The 20789-nt window shown below is 42.5% G+C and overlaps 1 protein-coding gene and 1 long non-coding RNA gene across 7 annotated transcripts in view; one reads left to right on the top strand and one right to left on the bottom strand.

Annotated features, from left to right (window-relative positions):
- The window catches only part of FSHR (follicle stimulating hormone receptor), a 193068-nt gene that overhangs the window by 115722 nt on the left and 56557 nt on the right, over nucleotides 1-20789 (top strand). For 4 of the 6 annotated variants that reach the window (XM_061432311.1, XM_061432312.1, XM_061432314.1 and 1 more), the window contains 2 exons: nucleotides 7505-7579; nucleotides 9935-10009. The exons of 1 other annotated variant lie outside the window; for it this stretch is intronic. In XM_061432311.1, the coding sequence (XP_061288295.1) occupies nucleotides 7505-7579; nucleotides 9935-10009 (150 nt within the window). The remainder of the gene's footprint in view (nucleotides 1-7504; nucleotides 7580-9934; nucleotides 10010-20789) is intronic. One more of the 6 variants, XM_061432310.1, reaches the window with a different exon arrangement.
- LOC133256999 (uncharacterized) overlaps nucleotides 10009-20789 on the bottom strand; it is a 284150-nt gene continuing 273369 nt past the window's right edge. Inside the window, exon 3 of the long non-coding RNA XR_009739366.1 lies at nucleotides 10009-11005. This is a non-coding gene — a long non-coding RNA (uncharacterized LOC133256999). The remainder of the gene's footprint in view (nucleotides 11006-20789) is intronic.

The following is a 20789-nucleotide window of genomic DNA, read 5'->3' as shown; positions in this document are numbered from 1 at the left end:
ACTTAGCACTTGGTGCTGGAGATACAAAGATAAATGGATAAAACACTATCTAGGAACTCAAAGTCAGGTTGGGGAATTAGGCAATGACCACCACCCCATCACCAAAAAATTAGCAATAACAAAACAAAGTAGCAAGTGCTTTAACTGAGAAAGAATTCTTGTGACAATCTAGAGAACAGGAAAACTTCAATAAGAGAGTAAGGGAGGGTATGGGGAGGGAGGAGGGAGGAGGGTTCAGGATGGGGAACACATGTATACCTGTGGCGGATTCATTTTGATATTTGGCAAAACTAATACAATTTGTAAAGTTCAAAAAAAAATAAGAGAGTAAGGGAGGGGTTTCCAGAAGATAAAAGATTTTTTAAATCAAGAACTTCACTCCTCCTCTATCATGCTTTTCATATCCACCTCTGTGTACGTTGGGAAGAAAGGCCTGGTAGGACGTTACTACCATTCTTCAGAAGAACCTTGCAATCGAAATGTGGTCTCAAGATCAGCAACATACCCATCACCTGAGGTATTAGAAAGGCAGAACCTTGGACCCTCTCAAGATCTTCCCATAGAGAATCTGCATTTTAACAAGATCCCCAGGTGATTTCTATGTGAATCATGAGAACCACTCACTGCCTGGGAAGATGAGAAGAGTCTCAGCTCTGGAAACAAGCTTTCCACAGAATCAAGACCCCTCACCCAAGAAGGATAGAACTCAGCCTACATTGGATAGTTCCCCAATTTTTTATCATTTGTCATTCTAGAAATTAAAACTGGGAAATATTCTGTCAGTCTATTTTTTAAAAGTAATACATGTCTACATATTCATATAAATAACATGTGTTATGCAAAATAATAGTTAAAAAATGTTAGATGGAAGAGTACCAGGTTTTTTTTTTTACATATTTCCAAAACATTTCAGCATCTTGCTCAATAGAAGAGAGATGAACTCTCACATCTTCTTCTGCATCCACACGTCAATGAGCCCCAGACGGATACTGAAGCTGAAGCTCCAATACTTTGGCCACCCGATGAAAAGAGCTGACTCACTGGAAAAGACCCTGATACAGGGCAAGACTCAAGGCAGAAGGAGAAGAGAGTGACAGAGGGTGAGATAGTTGGATGGCATCACTAACTCGATGGACATGGGTTTAAGCAAACTCCAGGAGATAGTGAAGGAGAGGGAAGCCTGCTGTGCTGCAGTCCATGGGGTTGCAAAGAGTTGAACATGACTGAGCAACTGAATAACAATAAAATATAAGATGCTTTTACATATTTTCCACAATATCCCATGTTACACATTGAACATTTGAAATGTTGACCTTCTGATTAAATTTTCTTATGAAAAATCAAAACTAACTATTCAATAATACCTCTTATATTTTACTCCCACTTCCAGGTTCTATCTCCAGGTTTCTCTTACTACTATTTTATCTAATTTTTATTTCCTTTTGTGCTCCAAGAACTTTATTTCTCCAATTTGTTGTCCTAGCAGAACAAGGAAAATTGGCCCTTGCTCCTGAAGCAAACCTTCTGTAAGATGGAAAGCACAGGTCTAAACAGGAACTTAATATCATCTGGACCAATAGTTTTCAATCCTTTATGCACATAGGAACCACCATTGTTTGGAGAATTAAAGAACAAGGGAAAAAAAATAATGCCAAAGTCTCACCCCAGACTAAATAAATCCAATTCTCAGATATGAACCCAGGCTTTGGAATTTTTTTTAAAATCCACCAGAAGGTTCTAGAGTGCAGTCAGAGTTGAGAAACTCTGATTCTTTGACCTAGTTCAGCTATTCACTTCATAGATTTCAGTGAAGGGTTGGGGAGCTGCAGGGGAGACAGTCAAGAGGGGAAGGAACCTTATCTATAATCTCCAGGATTGCACTAGGATTTGATAGAACTTTCAGAACCACTTTCAGACCAGACAACATTTTTCCAATAGCTCTCTCAATTCAGAGTTCTCAAGACATAAACAGAATAGAATTTACTCTCCTTCCTCTGAATAAAAAGTATTGCTATACAACTGTATTAAGGTATGTTTCATATACACTAAAATACATGCATTCACTTTAAATCTAAAGTTCAAAGTTAGATAAACTTATGTTACCACTTCCCCAATCTTGAAAGAGAACATTTCCATCATCCCAGAAAGTACTTGCTGCCTCTCCCATTAGCAAACTCCATCCCAGGCCCCAAGTGACAATTACTCTGATTTTTATCACTGTAGATTAGTTTTTCTTCTTCTAGACCCTCATATAAATAGTCTGCATTCTTTCACTCAGCGTAATTTTTTTTTAAAGATTCAACTATGTTGGAACAGCAGTTTGTTCCACTTTATGGATGAATAATATCCCATTGTATGAATATGTTCCAGTTTATCCAATTAAGCTGCTATGAGTATCTGTGCACAAGTCTTTGGGAGGGCATGAATTTTCCTTTCCCTTGAGTAAATATATAGAAGTGGAAATATTAGACCTAACATGGCTTGGAAGGCAAGGCATGTAGAAGAAAGTGTTCCAGCCCTGCAGTCAGCCAGAGCTGTTGTGCATACAGATAGGGCTGTTTATTAACATGGAGATTAAAATACCAGCTTCACAGGCATGCTAAAGGGATTGAGGAGAATGCATGTACAGGGCTGGTAGATAGTAGATACCTAGTCAATGGTAACAGAAATAACTAGAGGCAGAACTGGTTTGAAATGGAGCAAGAGCCCTCAATCTCCCAGTAAGGCATTTTCTCACTACTGTATGCTGCTGACCTCCCTCCAGACCTCCTCCAGCCAAAGGCTCTCTCTACCACCTTCCAAGCCTAACACCTTCTCCTGCCTCTGAAGCTGAAGCCATAAAATATGAACTACCTTCTGAAATAATTAATTTAGAAATGTTTCCTGGCTCATTTGTTTTAATAATTTTTAGTTCTCTTTGGCAAAAAAAAATCCACATAAGAGAATGTGTATGGGATGAATTCAGTACATGAATTCAGGAAAGGAGAAATATCTATCTTCTAGGCAGTATTAGGCTGAGATACTACAAGGGGATGGCATGTGAACCTGGAAATACTATAGCTTTTGCATGATACGGGCTCATTTGCATTTAAACCCTCTCTGTCATCCAGTGCTTCCCTCCATGCATATTTTCTACCTGTGCAGCTCTTTCACTGGACTCTTTAAAGTCTTCAAAAAATGTCCCCTTTTTTGAAGTCTCCCACTCCTTTCCTGTGGGCTTCCCTCATAGCTCAGCTGGTAAAGAATCCGCCTACCATGCAGGAGACACCAGTTCGAGTCCTGGGTAAGGAAGATCCCCTGGAGAAGGGATAGGCTACCCACTCCAGTATTCTTGGGCTTCCCTGGTGGCTCAGCTGGTAAAGAATCCATCTGCAATGTGGGAGACCCTGGGTTCAATCCTTGGGTTGGGAAGATCCCCTGGAGAAGGGAATGGCTACCCACTCCAGTATTCTGGCCTGGAGAATTCCATGGACTGTTTAGTCCATGGGGTTACAAAGAGTCAGACACAAGTGAGCGACTTTCAATTCACTCACTCCTTTCCTACTCCTCTCATTCCTATACCACCCAGCACTCTTCCCACTGGAAGGGCAGAGAAGCAAATAAACACCCAATGGCCAGCACATCCTCTTAAAACATGCACGCACACACCACCCTTATTTATGTTCAACTGTGAAAAGTATGAAGGCAGTTAAATTTACCAAATGAATCATGAAGGAAGCTACAATGGTATTAGAGGTGCCCTTCTCTCAGAAACATAAAAGACTCTACACATAGACATCACCAGATGGTCAATACTGAAATTAAATTGATTATGTTCTTTGCAGCCAAAAATGGAGAAGCTCTATACAGTCAGCAAAAACAAGACCAGGAACTGACTGAGGCTCAGATCATGAACTCCTTTTTGCCAAATTTAGACTTAAACTGTAGAAAGTAAGGAAAACCACTAAACCATTCAGGTATGACCTAAATCAAATCCCTTACAATTATACGGTAGAAGTGACAGATAGATTCAAGGGATTAGATCTGAGAGACAGAGTGCCTGAAGAATTATGAAAGGAGGTTCATGACATTGTACAGAAGGCAGGGATCAAGACCATTCCCAAGAAAAAGAAGTGCAAAAGGGCAAAATGGCTGTCTGAGGAGGCCTTACAAATAGCTGTGAAAAGAAGAGATGCTAACGGCAAAGGAGAAAAAGAAAGATATACCCATTTCAATGCAGAGGTCCAAAGAATAGCGAGGAGAGATAAAGGCTTCTTCTGTGATCAATACAAAGAAATAGAGGAAAGCAATAGAATGGGGAAGACTAGAGATCTCTTCAAGAAAAGTAGAGATACCAAGGGAACATTTCATGCAAAGATGGGCACAATAAAGAACAGAAATGGACCTAACAGAAGCAGAAGATATAAAGAAGAGGTGGGAAGAATATACAGAAGAACTATACAAAAAAGATCTTCGTGACCCAGATAACCATGATGGCGTGATCACACCTAGAACCAGACATCCTGGAATGCAAACTCCAGTGGGCCTTAGGAACCATCACTCTGAACAAAGCTAGTGGAAGTGATGGAATTCCAGTTGAGCTATTTCAAATCCTAAAAGATGCTGCTGTGAAAGTGCTGCACTCAATATGCCAGCAAATTTGGAAAACTCAGCAGTGGCCACAGGACTGGAAAAGATCAGTTTTCATTCCAATCCCAAAGAAAGGCAAAGCCAAGGAATGCTCAAACTACTGCACAATTGCACTCATCTCACACGCTAGCAAAGTAATGCTCAAAATTCTCCAAACCAGCCTTCAATAGCATGTGAACCATGAACTTTCAGATGTTCAAGCTGGATTTAGAAAAGGCAGGGGAAACAGAGATTAAATTGCCAACATCTACTGGGTCAACAAAAAAGCAAGAGAATACCAGAAAAACATCTACTGCTTTATTGATTATGCCAAAGCCTTTGACTGTGTAGATCACAACAAACTCTGGAAAATTCTTCAAGAGATGGGAATACCAGACCCCCTGAGAAATCTGTATGTAGATCAAGAAGCAACAGTTAGAACTGGACATGGAACAACAGACTGGTTCTAAACAGGGAAAGAAGTATGTCAAGGCTGTATATTATCATCCTGCTTATTTAACTTATATGCAGAGTACATCATGTGAAATGCCAAGTGGATGAAGCACAAGCTGGAACCAAGACTGCAGGGAGAAATATCAACAACCTCAGATATGCAGATGATAACACTCTTATGGCAAAAAGCAAAGAAGAACTAAAGAGCCTCATGATTTAAGTGAAAGAGGAGAATGGAAAAGCTGGATTAAAACTTAACATTCAAAAAACGAAGATCATGGCATCCAGTCCCATCACTTCATGGCAAATAGATGGAGAAACAATGGAAACAGTGACAGACTATATTTTCTTGTGCTCCAAAATCACTGCAGACAGTGACTGCAGCCATGAAATTAAAAGACACTTGCCAGTCCAGGCTCCATGCACGATACTGGATGCTTGGGGCTGGTGCACTGGGACGACCCAGAGGGATGGTATGGGGAGGGAGGAGGGAGGAGGGTTCAGGATGGGGAACACATGTATAACTGTGGCAGATTCATTTTGATATATGGCAAAACCAATACAATATTATAAAGTTAAATAAAATAAAATTAAATATATATATATATATATATATAAATCTTTAGGACAAGAAATTAAAATAGAACTCACAAAGTCCTCTCAATAAAGTTTATTAATTTTACTACAAAAAAAAAAAAAAAGACATTTGCTCCTTGGAAGAAACCTATGACCAACCTAGACAGCATATTAAAAAGCAGAGACATTACTTTGCCAACAAAGGTCTGTCTAGTCAAAGCTATGGTCTTTCCAGTAGTCATGTATGGATGTGAGAGTTGAACTATAAAGAAAGCTGAGCACTGAAGAATTGATGCTTTTGAACTATGGTGTTGAAGAAAACTTTTGAGAGTCCCTTGGACTGCAAGGAGATCAAACTAGTCCATCCTAAGGGAAATCAGTCCTGAATGTTCATTGAAAGGACTGATGCTGAGGCTGAAACTCCAGTACTTTGGCCTCCTGATGCAAAGAACTGACTCCTTGGAAAAGACCCTAATGCTGGGAAAGATTGAAGACAGGAGGAGAAGGGGATAACAGTGGATGAGATGGTTGGATGGCACCACCAACTCGATGGACATGAGTTTGAGCAAGTTCTGGGAGTTGGTGATGGACATGGAAGTCTGGCATGCTGCAGTCCAAAGGGTCTCAAACAGTCGGACACGACTGAGCGACTGAACTGAACTTCTCACACAAAATGTCTCCTTGCTAATGGGGGAGTGAGAGAAAGGATCCTGCCACCACTGAACTGACAGCTCCCCACCCACCCCCTGATCCCCCTCCATGTTGCCAGCCCCTGTGCTCACAGTCATACTTCCCCTCCCCCAACAGGCCTTTTCCCTGTCCTGCTCTCCAGGCCTTTCCCTTGATCAAGAGCGTTTCTAGAGCTTCTCAGCAAAATCTCAGGCCAACAGACAGCGCCTTGCCTGAGCCAATTTGAATGCACACCACCTATGAGATTTTCTGAAACTCTCTCAGCTGCCACATTAAAACTGCATGAGAGTCTTCCTCAGGAGGCCTAATAATAGCATGTTTCATCTTTGAGCCACTTTATAAACATTAACTGGTTAAGTCGCCCTTCTCGCCCTTCTCTCCTCATAAGCTCTGGGCTTCTGCAGAGTGGACTTCATCATCTACTCCCTTCCAATTACTCTAGGAGCAAACAGGCTGGGACCTGAAGGATCTTTCCAGGGTATTTTGGGCCAAGCAACAGTAATGTCAAAGGTCTTGCAATAACAATCTCCACTTGGGTAACAGCATGGATGTGTATTTAAAAGAGACTAACTCGAGGTTCTCGTTTTCCAAAGCAGCACAGCAGAGAAAACTTGCCTCCATGGTTAGGGTGGGGTCACCAAACTATCACCCATGACACCAAACCCAGCTTGCCATCTGTTTTTATGGATAAAGTTTTACTGGAACACAGGCATGCTCATTCATTTACATGATATCTATGCCTACTTTTATGCAACAGTATCAACTGAGTAGTTGCAACAGAGACCAAATGATTCATAAAGCCAAAAAATAAAAATTTTAGTACATGGTCCTCTAGAAGAAGTTCGCTGATCCTGGTCTATTTAAAGTTTTTTTTCACCCTGTATACTCCCTAAATACTTTTAATCAAGTCTCTTTCCCTCTCTGGGCCTCTGTGACTACACCTATAGACTGAATAATTTCTGACCAGACTCACTGCTTTGGGTTCATTCTCTCATTGTTCTATAAGTATTAGCATCTTATGTTAGCTTCGCCTTATCATTACAGCTGACTTCTTTGCAAGCAGAAGTAGAGTTCTGTGTGTCTCATGAATCACTACAGGCACAAGGCTCCAGGCTGAGCCCTAAATCCATTATGGACTGTAGCTGAACTGACTTGAATTATATTTCTTTCTTTGCAGAGAGATCTCACAGAATGATGTCTTGGAAGTGATAGAGGCAAACGTGTTCTCCAACCTGCCCAAACTACATGAAATGTAAGCAAGACTCTATGGGGTTTTGCTCATGCCTGCTTTTGGTAGTAGCCTTAAAGTTCACTTATATTCCTGGGAGGCCCTGGCTCTGCTCTGTCCTCGGACTCGTAGAATTTCATTTTAGGCTGTCAAAGTCAGTCCAATAGGTGCTGCCATGTATCTCTGCCTGGTGACTCGGGTACCAGTTCAGAGCTTAGTCTTATTCTGCTTCTTCCTTCTCAGGGTTTTTTTGCATAGTAAACTCAAGAACCTAGCTCTGTGACTGCACATATTAATACTTCCAGCTCATCCTCTCATTCAAATTTGTTCCACAGTCAAAGCCCAAAATAAATTCCTCATGAGGTAGTTGAAGATGGGCAGTCTTAGTTTGACTGCTAGCCTATGCCACATACTCACCATGGAACCTTGGTCAAGATGCAAAATCATGCTAAGACTTAGCTTTCTTTCTGTAAAGTGGGAATAATAAGATTGCATGCCTCATAGGATCACTGTGATGAACAAATGAGATGATAAATGTTATGTAGATCTAACACATAAACTGGCATACCAGTAAGTTATCATAACAATCCTTGGCTTCTTTACTACTCCAACCAAATGCATTTTCTCTTGTTGACATTCTAGTTTTATATACATGCCAGCACTCACACAGATACACCTCTGTTGCATACCAGTCTAAAGTTACTATAAATTATCAAAGCCAGATGAGACTTTGGAGACAGGTCCAAATTTTTCCAAAGTGTATTCTGTGTATCATTAAACAGAAAGTTATCATTACAAAAAAGGAAAAAGATTCTATGGTCACATAAGTTAGACAGACTCACCTGCTGTAGGAAAACTCAGAGTCTGTAATATGCACACATGCACTCGGAATCTGCAAGAAGGATATTGTATTAAGAGGTTCTCAACTAGTGTCATTGCAAAGGTTCCTCTGTGAAGCACTGACGAATATCCTACAAAATTCTCAGAGAACACAGTTAGGAAAGCCACTGAACCACTTTCCTAATTTTACAGATGAGGAATGAAAGACAGAGAGAAGTTGTGAAGCTTGTCTAGTCATCCAGCCAAATCCACAGCAGGCTAAGGACTTGAACATAAATCCCTTGACTCTTTTGTATCTTTTTAAAAACTTCTTAGCATTTGCCAAGCATATATACACATATGCATAATTCATATACGCATACATACATATATATGAATTTGTTTAGGAATGACAGTCTGTCCATTATGACAGACTCTGCCCTCCCTTTCCTTTTCTACCTCCCACTCTCATTCTTCTTCACTGTCATTAAGCCTCTGCAACTGATGCCTTCCCTCTCTCTCTGCTTGGCCTCTCCTTACCCTAGCTGGGAAGAGAGATCTGACCAGGGTCTCAGAACCCACAGAGAGTATCAGAGAAGCGAACCAAAGGGCAGCCAGCCCTCTGCGCAAGGTCAAGTAGATGTCCCTCTGTGCAGCTCAACGGGCAGTGGAGCTAATGGGATGGCTCTTTCATCTCTCCCCCACATGGAGAGTGCTCACCTCCATGTAACACTGCCTGTATTTAAAATGATTAATTACCTGGTACTTGGATCTGCGTAGCTACAGGTTACTGCAACATTAAAGCTAATGAAATAGGGAGGAAGTAATTAACACAGAGCATCTCTGCAAATATACATTGATCCCACCAGATGAGGAAAGGGCAGCCTCTCTCTGTCGGAATCCAAATGTGAACATGCCCACCTCCAGACTATTGATCAGGACGTGGCGCAGGTCAGCCCAGGGCAGAAGCCATCACTTCCCATGAGCTGTGAGAGAGCAGCCCCCATTCCAGCATGAGGGACTCACTGGCACTTTGCCACCTGCTGTCTGCCGGGACTGCATCGTGAAAGCCAGAGATGTTCACTGCTTATCCCCTAATCTTCATTTTCCTTTGACCTTTCACTTTACTTTTCTCCAATCTCCTTTGACTCTTCACCCTCTTTGTTGCTGTCCATCCCCTTCTCTCGTCTCCCAGTCAGAAAAAAAACACTCATTTCCCCCATTAGCCTCATCCCTGCCTTCCTCAGACCCTGGGAGATCCTTACTGGTTAAACACTCAACTGAGTTCAGGGTGAAATGACTCACCCAGCTGTGCTTTTTTTGTCTCTGATGAATAGATTCCAGGAAGACTTCAGTGATGACAGTTATATAAGACAGGGTTAATATTTTGTTTGCACAGTTTAGTATAGTAAAAGACACCACATGCATGCTCAATCTTTGTGGAAATGATGGATGGACAAAGGGTGAATAACTGATTAACATACTCTTTGCATAATAATGAAAAATACAATAGCACTCCTTACCAGTAAGGTCATGTGCACGTTCTTTTCTCTTTCACAGTAGAATTGAAAAGGCCAACAACCTGCTATACATCGACCCTGATGCCTTCCAGAACCTTCCCAACCTCCGATATCTGTAAGAACTTCTGTATTCTGGTGCCCCTTCTATCATCAAATTGTGTACTCGTATTTTAGCAAAATATCCATTTGCAACTCTGGGGAGCAACGGCTTGTAATCAAAGATGTGGGGCAGAAAAGGAAGTGAGGAGACACTTGCTGGTGGGTTTTAGTTTAGCTTAATGAGTAAATTCCACTGACATAATTGCATTTGATTTTCATTTACAAAAGCAGACATCATAAGGAATGCCATTTGCATTAATGGGATTGTCACACAGACCTCTTGCAGAACTCAGTCATAATTTAGTGTTAATGAGATACAGCCAAAATTTCTGCTAGCATTTAGCTTGTGACCTTGACCTCAAAGGCATCGTCTCTCCTGTTCTGCGTGTAAGCATTTTTTCCTTTGATGGATTACAATGTTTTATATTAAAGTTTTGGTTAATAATAGACATGGTATTTTTATCAGCAGAGAGATTCTTGGTGTTTGAGCTCCATCCCTTGGGCCTGACTCTATCTGCAAAAACATTGCTTCTTCCACTCAGCTTTCAAATTAGCTAAGGGCTTGACAGAACCCTGAGTGCTACAATGGGACCCTGCAAAATAACAGATAAGAACTTGACCTATAGAGTCACACTTTACAGAACCATTTATTAACTACTGATCACAGGCATGAATATAACCTCTCAAAGCTTGTTTCCTTGGAAATAATAATGGATGTGTGTCTGTTATCTATTAATTTAATAAGAATGCATACTTACTTACCTCCAAAAGACAGTTTGTAAGCAAAAATGATGTATCATTTCTTACCTATTTGTGAGTTGATCAGTGAAATCCATCGGCTGAGCTGGACTCTGTTGGCCTGACCTCAGCTTAGCTCACTCATGTATCTGAACTTAGCTGGCAGGTGAAGTGGGTGCTGGCTGCCCTGGATAGTCTCGGTTTGGGATGACAGCTCTCCAACAAGTGGTATTCATTTCTAGCCAACTCACACAGGCTTGTTCTCACAGCAGACCTGGGGTTCCAAAAGAAAGAGTAAGCTTGTAAGCCTCTTGAGACTTAAACCCTGAATTTACACACCATTTCCTCTGTTGCATTTTATCATTCTTGGGACCAACCCAGATTTAAGAGGTGGAGAAATAGAATCCACTAATTGATGTGAAAAGCTGCAAAGTCACCAAGACAAGGTGTAGTGATACAGGGAAGTATAAAGATGGGAATCACTCGAGTATTCTTTCCCGGATAATTTCATGGACAGAGGAGCCTGGCAGACTACAGTCAAGCAAGACTCGGACATGACTGAGTGACTAACACTTACACTTGCAATCAATTCAAAGCGCATAAAATGTTTTGCATGGTGCCTGTGACATAATAAATGTTTAATAAACATTAGCTACTAGTGATATCTTGACTGTCCCTAACTGTTGATCTATGAGAACTGGAGTTAGCAATTAATATAATAAGGAACATTGTGGCTTAGCTCTCTGATGGAGGGAATAAAAGATTTAACAGAACAAAGTCCATATGACCTGGGATTTCAGCTCTCTGATAGGAGCCCCAGAAACAATCTGAGAAAGAAACAAAGTCTTCCACTCCTGAGTCATGTCAGGCAGGACCACCTTCACTGGCATTCTAATAGGGCTCCATGCTCAAAAGGGTCCCACACTCAGAGGGCCTCATTCCAGGTTTAATACTCTGCTGTCACCATCTTGAAATGCTTTAACAGTTTTGAACAGAGATCCCTACACCTCACAAGTTATGTATTCAGTCATGCTGAGAGGTCAGTGCTATGAGCAACTCAGGAGTCCTGGCTCTTTAAATGGACTTTGCTATACTCTGCAGAATCTAACACAGGTTAGGTACGCCACAGTGGAGGAAATCCGAGGTAACAGAAAAGGCATAGGCCTTAGGATAAAAAAAATCTAGAGCCTCATCCTGACTCCACCATTCATTCTTGGGCCAATCACTAGACCTCTGAGATGTGCATAGCTTATAGGACTTTCAAGTGAGGTTCACGTATGAAAATATACTGTTAACTACAAAAACATTAATAAATGTACTAGGTATTTGTAGGATGGTTATTTCTGGCCAACCAAAGTCTATAAGTCTAACCTCAAAAAAAGTCCAGTAAGGGTTTAATAGAGAGTTATGGTGATTACTAAGACCTTCAGCTTTCACCTAGGGTGCTTAGCATGGATTCAACAAAAAAGAACTTTGGGACATGCCTTTTCATTTAATGGAGCAGTATAGAAAAGAAAAAAAAAAAAAAAAACTATACATGACATCAGAAGGACTGGGTTCCAGATAGGATGCTGTTATTTATTAGCTAGATAAACTTTACCTTCTCTAAACCTCAGTTTATCTATAAATTGGGTGGTTATAAAAACTAAATAAGATTATGCCTGTAAAAATATTTTACAAATTGTTTTTAGCATATAAACCATAAATAACTATATAAATATAAAATTATTAGTGCCTATTACCCAGGTGGTTTCCTTCATTCCTTCTTTTTTTCTCTCCCTCCCAATTTCTATCCCTCCCTTTCTCCTCTCTCCTTCCTCTTAGAAAAATTCTGAGTGGAATAGGGGTGGCCACAGAGCCTTCAATACAGCAGAACAAAAGAGAGCTGGGATATGCAAAGTGAAAGTGAAAGTGAACTCGCTCAGTCATGTCCGACTCTTTGCGACCCCATGGACAGTAGCCTACCAGGCTCCTCCCTCCATTGGATTCTCCAGGCAAGAGTACTGGAGTGGGTTGCCATTTCCTTCTCCAGGGGATCTTCCCTGGATCTTCCAGACCCAGGGATTGAACCCGGGTCTCCCACATTCCAGACAGACGCTTTAACCTCTGAGCCACCAGGGAGTGGTGGGATATGCAAAGGGACACCCCTATTCACAGACTGTCACATGTGGCTCATGAGAAGCACCCTGCAGAGCAGAGATTCAGGAAGAAACAACCCTCTCATACACACACATGTCACAGCCCATGATGATAATAGCAGGTCTGCGAATGGGGAACTGGGAAAATCCAAGGGATGGGGAGTCATTGCAAAGTTAAGAGCTCCAGCGTTTAATATTAACCTGTACTTTGTGGCCAGCGCCATTCATTCTTATTAGCAAGAAACCCTCAGCCCTGTTTCTAGGGAGTAAGGGCAAGAGAGGAACTTAGGAGTGTGTATGTGTGGAAGGCATGGCCCTAGACTGAAGGGGGAACTCTGGCAGAACAGAGAGGATGAAGCTCTGACTTTGACTCTGGAAGAGCTGAAACCTCTGCCATCTGTCATTAAGTCCAGACTCCTCTTTGTATCCTTTTCTCACTTTGAGGTGTTAAGTAATCCTCAGTCTTACCCGACTACCCTGTCAAGTCCAGACAAAACTGGAGGTGACCGATTCCAGCCACATCTGTTCATGAGAGGAGGTTATCATTCTCAGAGTATCTAAAACATGCTTTCTAACTGGAAAAAGAAAAGAACTTGTACTTAGTTTAGAGGAATTGTGTCACTGTCAAATGATCCTCCTGGATGGCTCTGAAAAGTATATATACTCACATAATTCCTCAGAGTATAAAGTTCTTTCACAACCACTGCCATGCTGATCCCCATCAGGAAGTTGGAATGAACAGCTGTCCCTCTCAAGCCTTTGGACTTATTGCCCAGGGCAGACTTTTCTCAGCTGCACATTGCTCCCGGTTGCAGCCCAAGGTGATCCTGAGAACTAGAGCAGCTCTGCATTCCAAAAACACTACCAGCAAAGCATCGTTCAGGCTTTTCAGACTGTGGTCCTTTGAAAATATTTTTTAAATTGCTGAGAGGAATCACCCAAATTTAGAGGTGGTCCTCTAACCTAATTATGTCACGGAAACAAAGCCCAGTCAAGTTCCCCTCTTCTCCCACACTTATTTGTGTCTGGGCAGTGGTCCTGAATAGCTTTGCAATCCAGCAGCCAAGTAGGGGTGGGTGGCAATGATTTCAGGTATTTTGGGGAATGATGAACTACTTGCTTCAAGGCAAAAAAGAAACATAAAATGGATGAAGGGATCCAGAGAGGACCAGCAGGATGGAGTAGTTGTTTATTTCCTTAAGCCAGGATAAATGTTTATCAACACAGTCAGCAAAGCAGGAAACTACCAAGAGTAGGGGTGAGTTGTCATTTGACTTCAGAACACTAAATGCTGCATACACACACTTAGAAATGTTGCTCTGAAATTCTCAAACTTGATTCCACTTTATACCGATCGTTTGATGGCACAGAATTCAAAATAACTAGAAATCAGTCTTCTTCATTACTCCCTTTATACTTCACTACGGAACCTGAAATGGTTAGGGGAAGAAAAAAATTCATGAATAAAGAAATGTAGTTTGACTAGAAGAGTATATATCAAAGGATTCATCTGGGTGGATTTTTTCAAGTCAATATTGTATTTACGAGCAATATTTCTTTCTTTACCGCTCTGCCTTCATGGAGCTGACCTTTTGTGTATGAAAGATTATCTATTGATCTGTAAATAAGGTTTACACAATATTCTCTTGCCTTTGCATCCTGTCGGCATAATTCTCAGGCAGCTGGTTGTTGCTCTTTGCTACTCAGTAAACCATAATTTCATCTTAACAAACCTTTTACACAGCTGGGTGGGCCTCCACCCCCAACTGACAGCCATCTTCCTTTCACATGGGGACCTGTTAGAGCTTCTTAGGAGGCTGTTAAGGGCAGCTATGCCATCTGCTTCCTCCAGCCAAAGATGATTCCAGCAGAGTCTTCACTGCAACTCACCTTAGCGATTCCAGATGTTTCTTCCCCACCCCTCCCCTAAGTCTCTCTCCCTCTTTTCTGCTTTCCTCTCTTTCATTTGTTTTGGTAGGAGTGATGAAAGTAGCTTCTTGGACTATAAAAGTTAAGCCATTTGCTGGACATTGCAACAGAGACCAGGGACCCAAGAGTGGCACAGAGTAGTGGGGAAGCAGAGGCTCCAGGGCCCCCTGCTTGGGCTCAGGTCTCGGCTCCTGCCCTTCTTAGTTGTGTGGCCTTGGGTAATCAGCTTAACAACCCTAGGTCTGTTTTCCTTTCTGTAAATGAGGGATAACGTTGCCTGTCTCCTAGCATCGTATTGAATGAAGTACTGAGAAGAATGACCGACATTTAGAAAATTCTCAGTATGTTGCTGTTCAGTTACTCAGTTGTGACTGACCCCCATGGAGTGCAGCACACCAGGCTTCCCCGTCCTTCACTATCTCCTGGAGTTTGCTCGAAGTCTGTCCATTGAGACGATGATGCCATCCAACCATCTTATCCTCTGTTGCCCCTTCTCCTCCTGCCCTCAGTCTTTCCTAGCATCACAGTCTTTTCCAAAGAGCTGGCTCTTCACATCAGGTGGTCAAAGTATTGGAGTTTCAGCTTCAGTATCAGTCCTTCCAATGAATATTCAGGGTTGATTTCCCTTAGGGTTGACTTGTTTGATCTCCTGGCTGTCCAAGGGACTCTCAAGAGTCTTCTCCAGCACCACAGTTGGAAAACATCAATTCTTAGGTGCTCAGCCTTCTCAGTAAACAGTAGCAATTCTTATTAAATTCCTGACCCTGTCATTGACTAGCTAAGGGAGTCTGTGTAAGGGACTCCACCTCTACGTACCTCAGTTCTCTCTTCTCCTTTAAAAAAAAAAAAAAAAGAATACCTATCTCTCAGAGTCTTGCAAGGATTAATTTGTTGATGATGATGATGATGATGTGTTGCTGGTGGTTATATTGTTTTTCTCTTTCAATATTTCTAAGGTTTGGAAGGCATCTTTAACTGCTTCTTATAGACAGAATCCACTGACCAGCGTTCAAACATGAAAACATACCATTGGTGTTTCTCAAAGGAAAAAGGCATCCTTCTCACCAAACTCCTGACAAATCCAAAAAGTTCCCTCTGAACAAGCAAAATTAAATAATCCTGCGTGATCTTAACCCCTTCTTTGTTAATTCCCAACACTGCGTGTGTATGTGTGTGCACACGCGTGCACATGCACACTCAGTAACGCCTGACTCTTTGTGACCGCATGGCCTGTAGCCCTCCAGACTCCCCTGTTCATGGAATTTTTGGCCCACAATACCATGCCATCCCCAACCACAAACTGCTTGGATAATGTTCCCTATTTTTATGTTGATTTATAATTTAGCTCTTTTTATCACACTTCATTGCATTTGAACCTCACAACAATCCAAGGAGAGCAGTACAAATACAAGCATTTGACAGAATTCAGCTGACCTTGCCTGTCCTCCCTGGGTACAGAGCTCTTCTGACAGGAATGTGCAATGTCCCTGTGGACTGGGCTATTCTGACAATTTTGATGTTCAGCAATGTTTAGTTCTCTGTGGTGGTGGGAAAAGAGCTGTATCAGGGTTAATTTTTCAAAGTTCCTGCACAATGGAAAGGATCAGGGCCTTCCCATTTCTCTTCCAACATTTTGAATGTGAATTAGCCAGTCAGTGAGAATGCATTCATTCAGTCAACCCTTCAACAATCATTTACTGAGGCCTTATTATATCCTAGGGTTTGTTGTGGCTACTTCTTGGGCATAAAAAAGATGACAATACAGATGATGCCTCTGCCCTTATGGAGCTTATATTCTAATTGAAGAGACAATGCTGGATGTCAGGTGGTAACAGTGATGTGAAGAAAAGCAGAGAAAGTAGAGTTATGGTTTAGCAAGGGTGGTCTAGAAAGGATAAAGAGGGTGACTTGGGAGAGATCCAGGCGACATCAATGGACAGCTCTCAACACAAAGTCTCAGCCTTTGAGGAAGAAAAGGCTATTTTCATTCATTAAGCCCTGAGAATAACACATCTGCCAAGCTGTGTGGCACTGGCCATAGACAAGAGGACTGATCCAATGCCTTGGCTGGGCTAGTAAAGAAAAGCTTCTTGGGAGGTGGGTAGAATTTAGCTGCAACTTGGAGAATGAATAAAATTTAGAAAGACAAGAAAGAAGGAATTTTCTGTGAAAGAAAGAGGGGATCAAACCCATAGAACAAAAAAGCATCATGGAGTAGGCAGAGGATGGGGAGATACTGAGTCTCAACTAAAAAGAAGGCATATGCTGAGGAGTTTGACTATATGAAGATGGACTGGCTCTGGAAGATTGGAAAACTAATTGAGGCAAAGAGCTTAAGCTTCAACACACTAGTAGAAGGATAAGTTACAAGACAGTCTTACCAACAAGGACCAACTGTATAACACAGAGGACTATACTCAATATTTTGTAATAATCTATACATTAGGAAAAGAAGAATGTGTGTGTGTGTGTGTGTACAATTGAGTCACTTTGCTGTACACACCTGAAGCTAACATAACATTATAAATTAACTACAATTTTTTAAAGAAGAGCTTCTTCAGTAGAATGACAGGTTGACAATGATTTGGACTGTAGCTTGACAGGGAGCACGGTACAGATATATACTCAAGGGAGAACTGCTCAGGGCCAGTGGCCATAATTCAGGGGTACAGTAATAATGGGCCCTGGAGGAATAGAAAGTCTTGGTTCAGTGGGGGACAGGGGACACATTTCTAAAACAGAACCACCACCATATTATTTCCCTCCAGGTCAGACAAGGACCCAAGTGACTAGTGATTTTTACCCACTCACTTCTAGTAACCCTCAAAGCCTCCGTTTCCTGAGTGACCCCCCACACAGAATCACCCTGCAGTCAGCACCCCTCAAGAATTCAGCCAGGCCAGAAATCATCTTACGTGGTAGCTGTGATTATTGGGAAGAAACTAGCCATCTCCCCGTCTGTCAGTGTTGTAAGTCTCTAAGGATGTTGTCATGACTACAGGGATATTTGGGCACAATGGAAATTATACAGTTGTTTCTTTTATCAGTAATCTGTCTAGCAGAGCCATTTTTCCTGATATTGTCAACTCCAGGGAAAGACAGCAAGATTTTCCTCGTGGACCACTGAGGTTCAGGATGAGATTTCAGCCTGGGCACATCAGCCCCAGGAAAGCAAGAACCTCCTCTCGTCTCAGGGCACGATTGTAATGATGGTGATGTTTTCATGCTCACCTCTCCTCTTCCTTCCTCTGACCTGCTCAGTAATTTCTTCTGCAAGAAGTCCAGGCCTTCTCCATCAAGACAGTCATGGCATCTATCAATTCACATCAGTATGTTCAGATCTTGATATTATTCTTTCCAAAGGAGGTGGCATATTTTTTAAAAAGGAGCCTAGAAAAGACAATGTGAAACCCAAGAATCAATCATGATAGATTCTTGGCCATGGGGGCTTCTGAGAGGGAAATTCCAACAGGATCTACTCAAATAGCACATAACTAACCATCTATTCCATCCACTTGCAGTCTCTGGATTACATTTTCACAGGATATACTTTCTTATGAGGTAGGTATTTCCTCACCTCATTAATTTTGAAATAAGACCTGTCTCTGCCATCATCAGAAATCAGATGTGAAGACAAGTCCAGAGGGGGTTCAGAGAGAAACAGGTCCCAGATGAGCTGCGTGAAGTCAGCCCTGACCCCTTTCCTCATGGCGAGTATTACCCCTACTTCCCCCCACCCCCACAGTGATGGACTGAACTTTTCAAGTTTCAGTTTCCTCATCTGCAAAATGTAAATAATAAAATATGCTTCAAGAATATGAAAGCATATGAAAGAGGGAAATGAGTTTTATGTCCTCCAAGACCTCTTCCTTTCCTCAAGTGCTTGGTGTATAACTGTGACTTCAAGAGTCTGGGGATCCCAGCATCACTATCTGTCCTGAGTTCAGCATATTCAGACCAACACAAAGGGTCCTGTATGGAAGGAGAAAGCCCCTCTAAAAGATAGGAAAATCCAGCCTCCTGCAGACCACTCTTGTTTCCCAGATCAGGCTCCTCTTCACCAGGATTCAAAGAGACCTTCTAAATGCTGAGGTCCTTCAGATGCATCAAAAACATAAACCAGTTGTAAATTAGTCTTAAGTACAGAAAACTCAACTTCTTAAGCTAAAGGAGAATTGCAGAATGAGCCCTGTCACTTCGGCCCCTCACAAATGAGCCCAGCTGGCCTCAGAGGAGCCTGAGAGGCACTGGATGTGGGGTCAGGCTTAAGAGGCAAACAGCATCCAGCAGCCATTGGAGCTGGCCTGGGAGGAGGGCTGGCCCCAGGCACAGACAGAAAGAGGGACAGCTTAGCCAGTGAGAATCTGAATAGCATCAAGTGAAGCCCCATTTCTGTGGAAAATAAACTGCTGCCTCTTCTTCCACCATTGCAGCCTCAATGTTGGGAGGTTTAAAGGCTATCTTGGTCCTTCCAGACCATTGTAGATTTACAGTTATCCCCAGGAGAGGCCACATGTTAAGGTGTTGGAGCTAACACAAGAACTGCCGGCTACCTTCTCTGCAGAGATGAGGCAGTCCCAGGGAAGCAGAGATGGGTCAGAGGAGGCTGGGCTCTACCGTGGACAACAGGGGCAGGCAGGATAATGAAAGAGGGAGGGCACCATGCAGTCTACTCTGGTGACCTGACTCTGTGCTCCTCCAGGATGGGGACTAGGTTATCTTCATGGCTGTAATCCAGTGAATGGCACCAAAAACAAGGCGCTCAGCTACTTAGTTGTCCTTTTAGAGAATCCTGGCTGTGATCCAGTTCTCACACACCTGGTTCCCAGCTCACTCTGTAACGCTTGTTGAGGGACCCATATGTTCTTGCTGCCCTCATTCATCTCATCCTCTTTGGCTTTCACAGTGTGTGCTCTTAGGCTGTGAGCTAAGAACACAGGCCTGATGGCTCTGCTGCTCCCAAACCCTTGGCTTGTCCATCTGGGAAGATATTGTCTTCCTGTGGGCATGGCTATAGGAGAAATGCATTCCCAGGGCACCTCAGCCAGCCAGATCAGCTGGTTCAAGATCAGGGAGCAATACGTTGCAGGAGAGGTCATCACTGATTCAGTTGAGCTCTAATTCAGAACGACTGTGTGCAGCTTATCTCCACAGAGGGCAGGGTCCACACACAGTAGGTCCTTGATGAAAATGTGGGCCTGGGTTTGAATCTGTCTGGGTAGTAGAAGAGAAGCAACTGCTGTTTTTAGAGAAATATCTTGGGGCCTTGCAGAGTGTGAACACTGCACTGACAGACGCTTTAAGGAAGAATATTTTCATTTTCAGCAGACATTACAAAAGTGTTCTGCTGCAGTTTAATCATCAGCTCACCCACAGCAAACAACCTGCAAATAATGTCTAGTTCAACAGGGAGTGAGCTCCTCCTCCATCAGTTTGGTACTCAAAGATAGAAGTGCTGAGAAGAGGGAGCAGGGTGTTTGGGAGATGTGCCAGGGAAGAAATTAGGAGGCCTCCCTCACAAAGCTCACCCACTATGCTCTCTCTGGTCAAGGAGCCACCCAGGCACAGATTCACTCAGCAATACACAAAGGAAAATCTCTTCTCTCCACAGGAGAGCTGCACGCCCAGTCTTCAGCCATGGTCCTATTTGTGTAAGCAAGTAACAAGACCTTTCAGAGCCTCATGTAAAACAGAGAGGAAAAGGACAGCCCATCTCCTTCAAAAGGCTGTAAGGAGAGAAAGGAAGGGGGAAGATGAGACAAGGTGCAGAGTTGCCTTGAAAGTCTGAAAGAGCAAACAGTGCGAGCACCGCTAACTGGACAGATCACTGCTGGCAGCATGGGGGGCGGGGGGTGGGCGGGACACAGGGATCACAAATTAGAAAGCATTTTCACTTCAGATCCACTGACACAGTCTTACAAAAGCCTTCTGACACATTTACTGATGGTTCCACTTTACAGATAGGAAATTGAGGTTCAGAGATGCTGACTG

The sequence above is a fragment of the Bos javanicus genome, chromosome 11 (assembly GCF_032452875.1).
Source record: "Bos javanicus breed banteng chromosome 11, ARS-OSU_banteng_1.0, whole genome shotgun sequence".
Lineage (NCBI taxonomy): Eukaryota > Metazoa > Chordata > Mammalia > Artiodactyla > Bovidae > Bos > Bos javanicus.
Note: the sequence above shows the minus strand (reverse complement) of the source record. Positions and strands in the feature narration are given on the sequence as shown.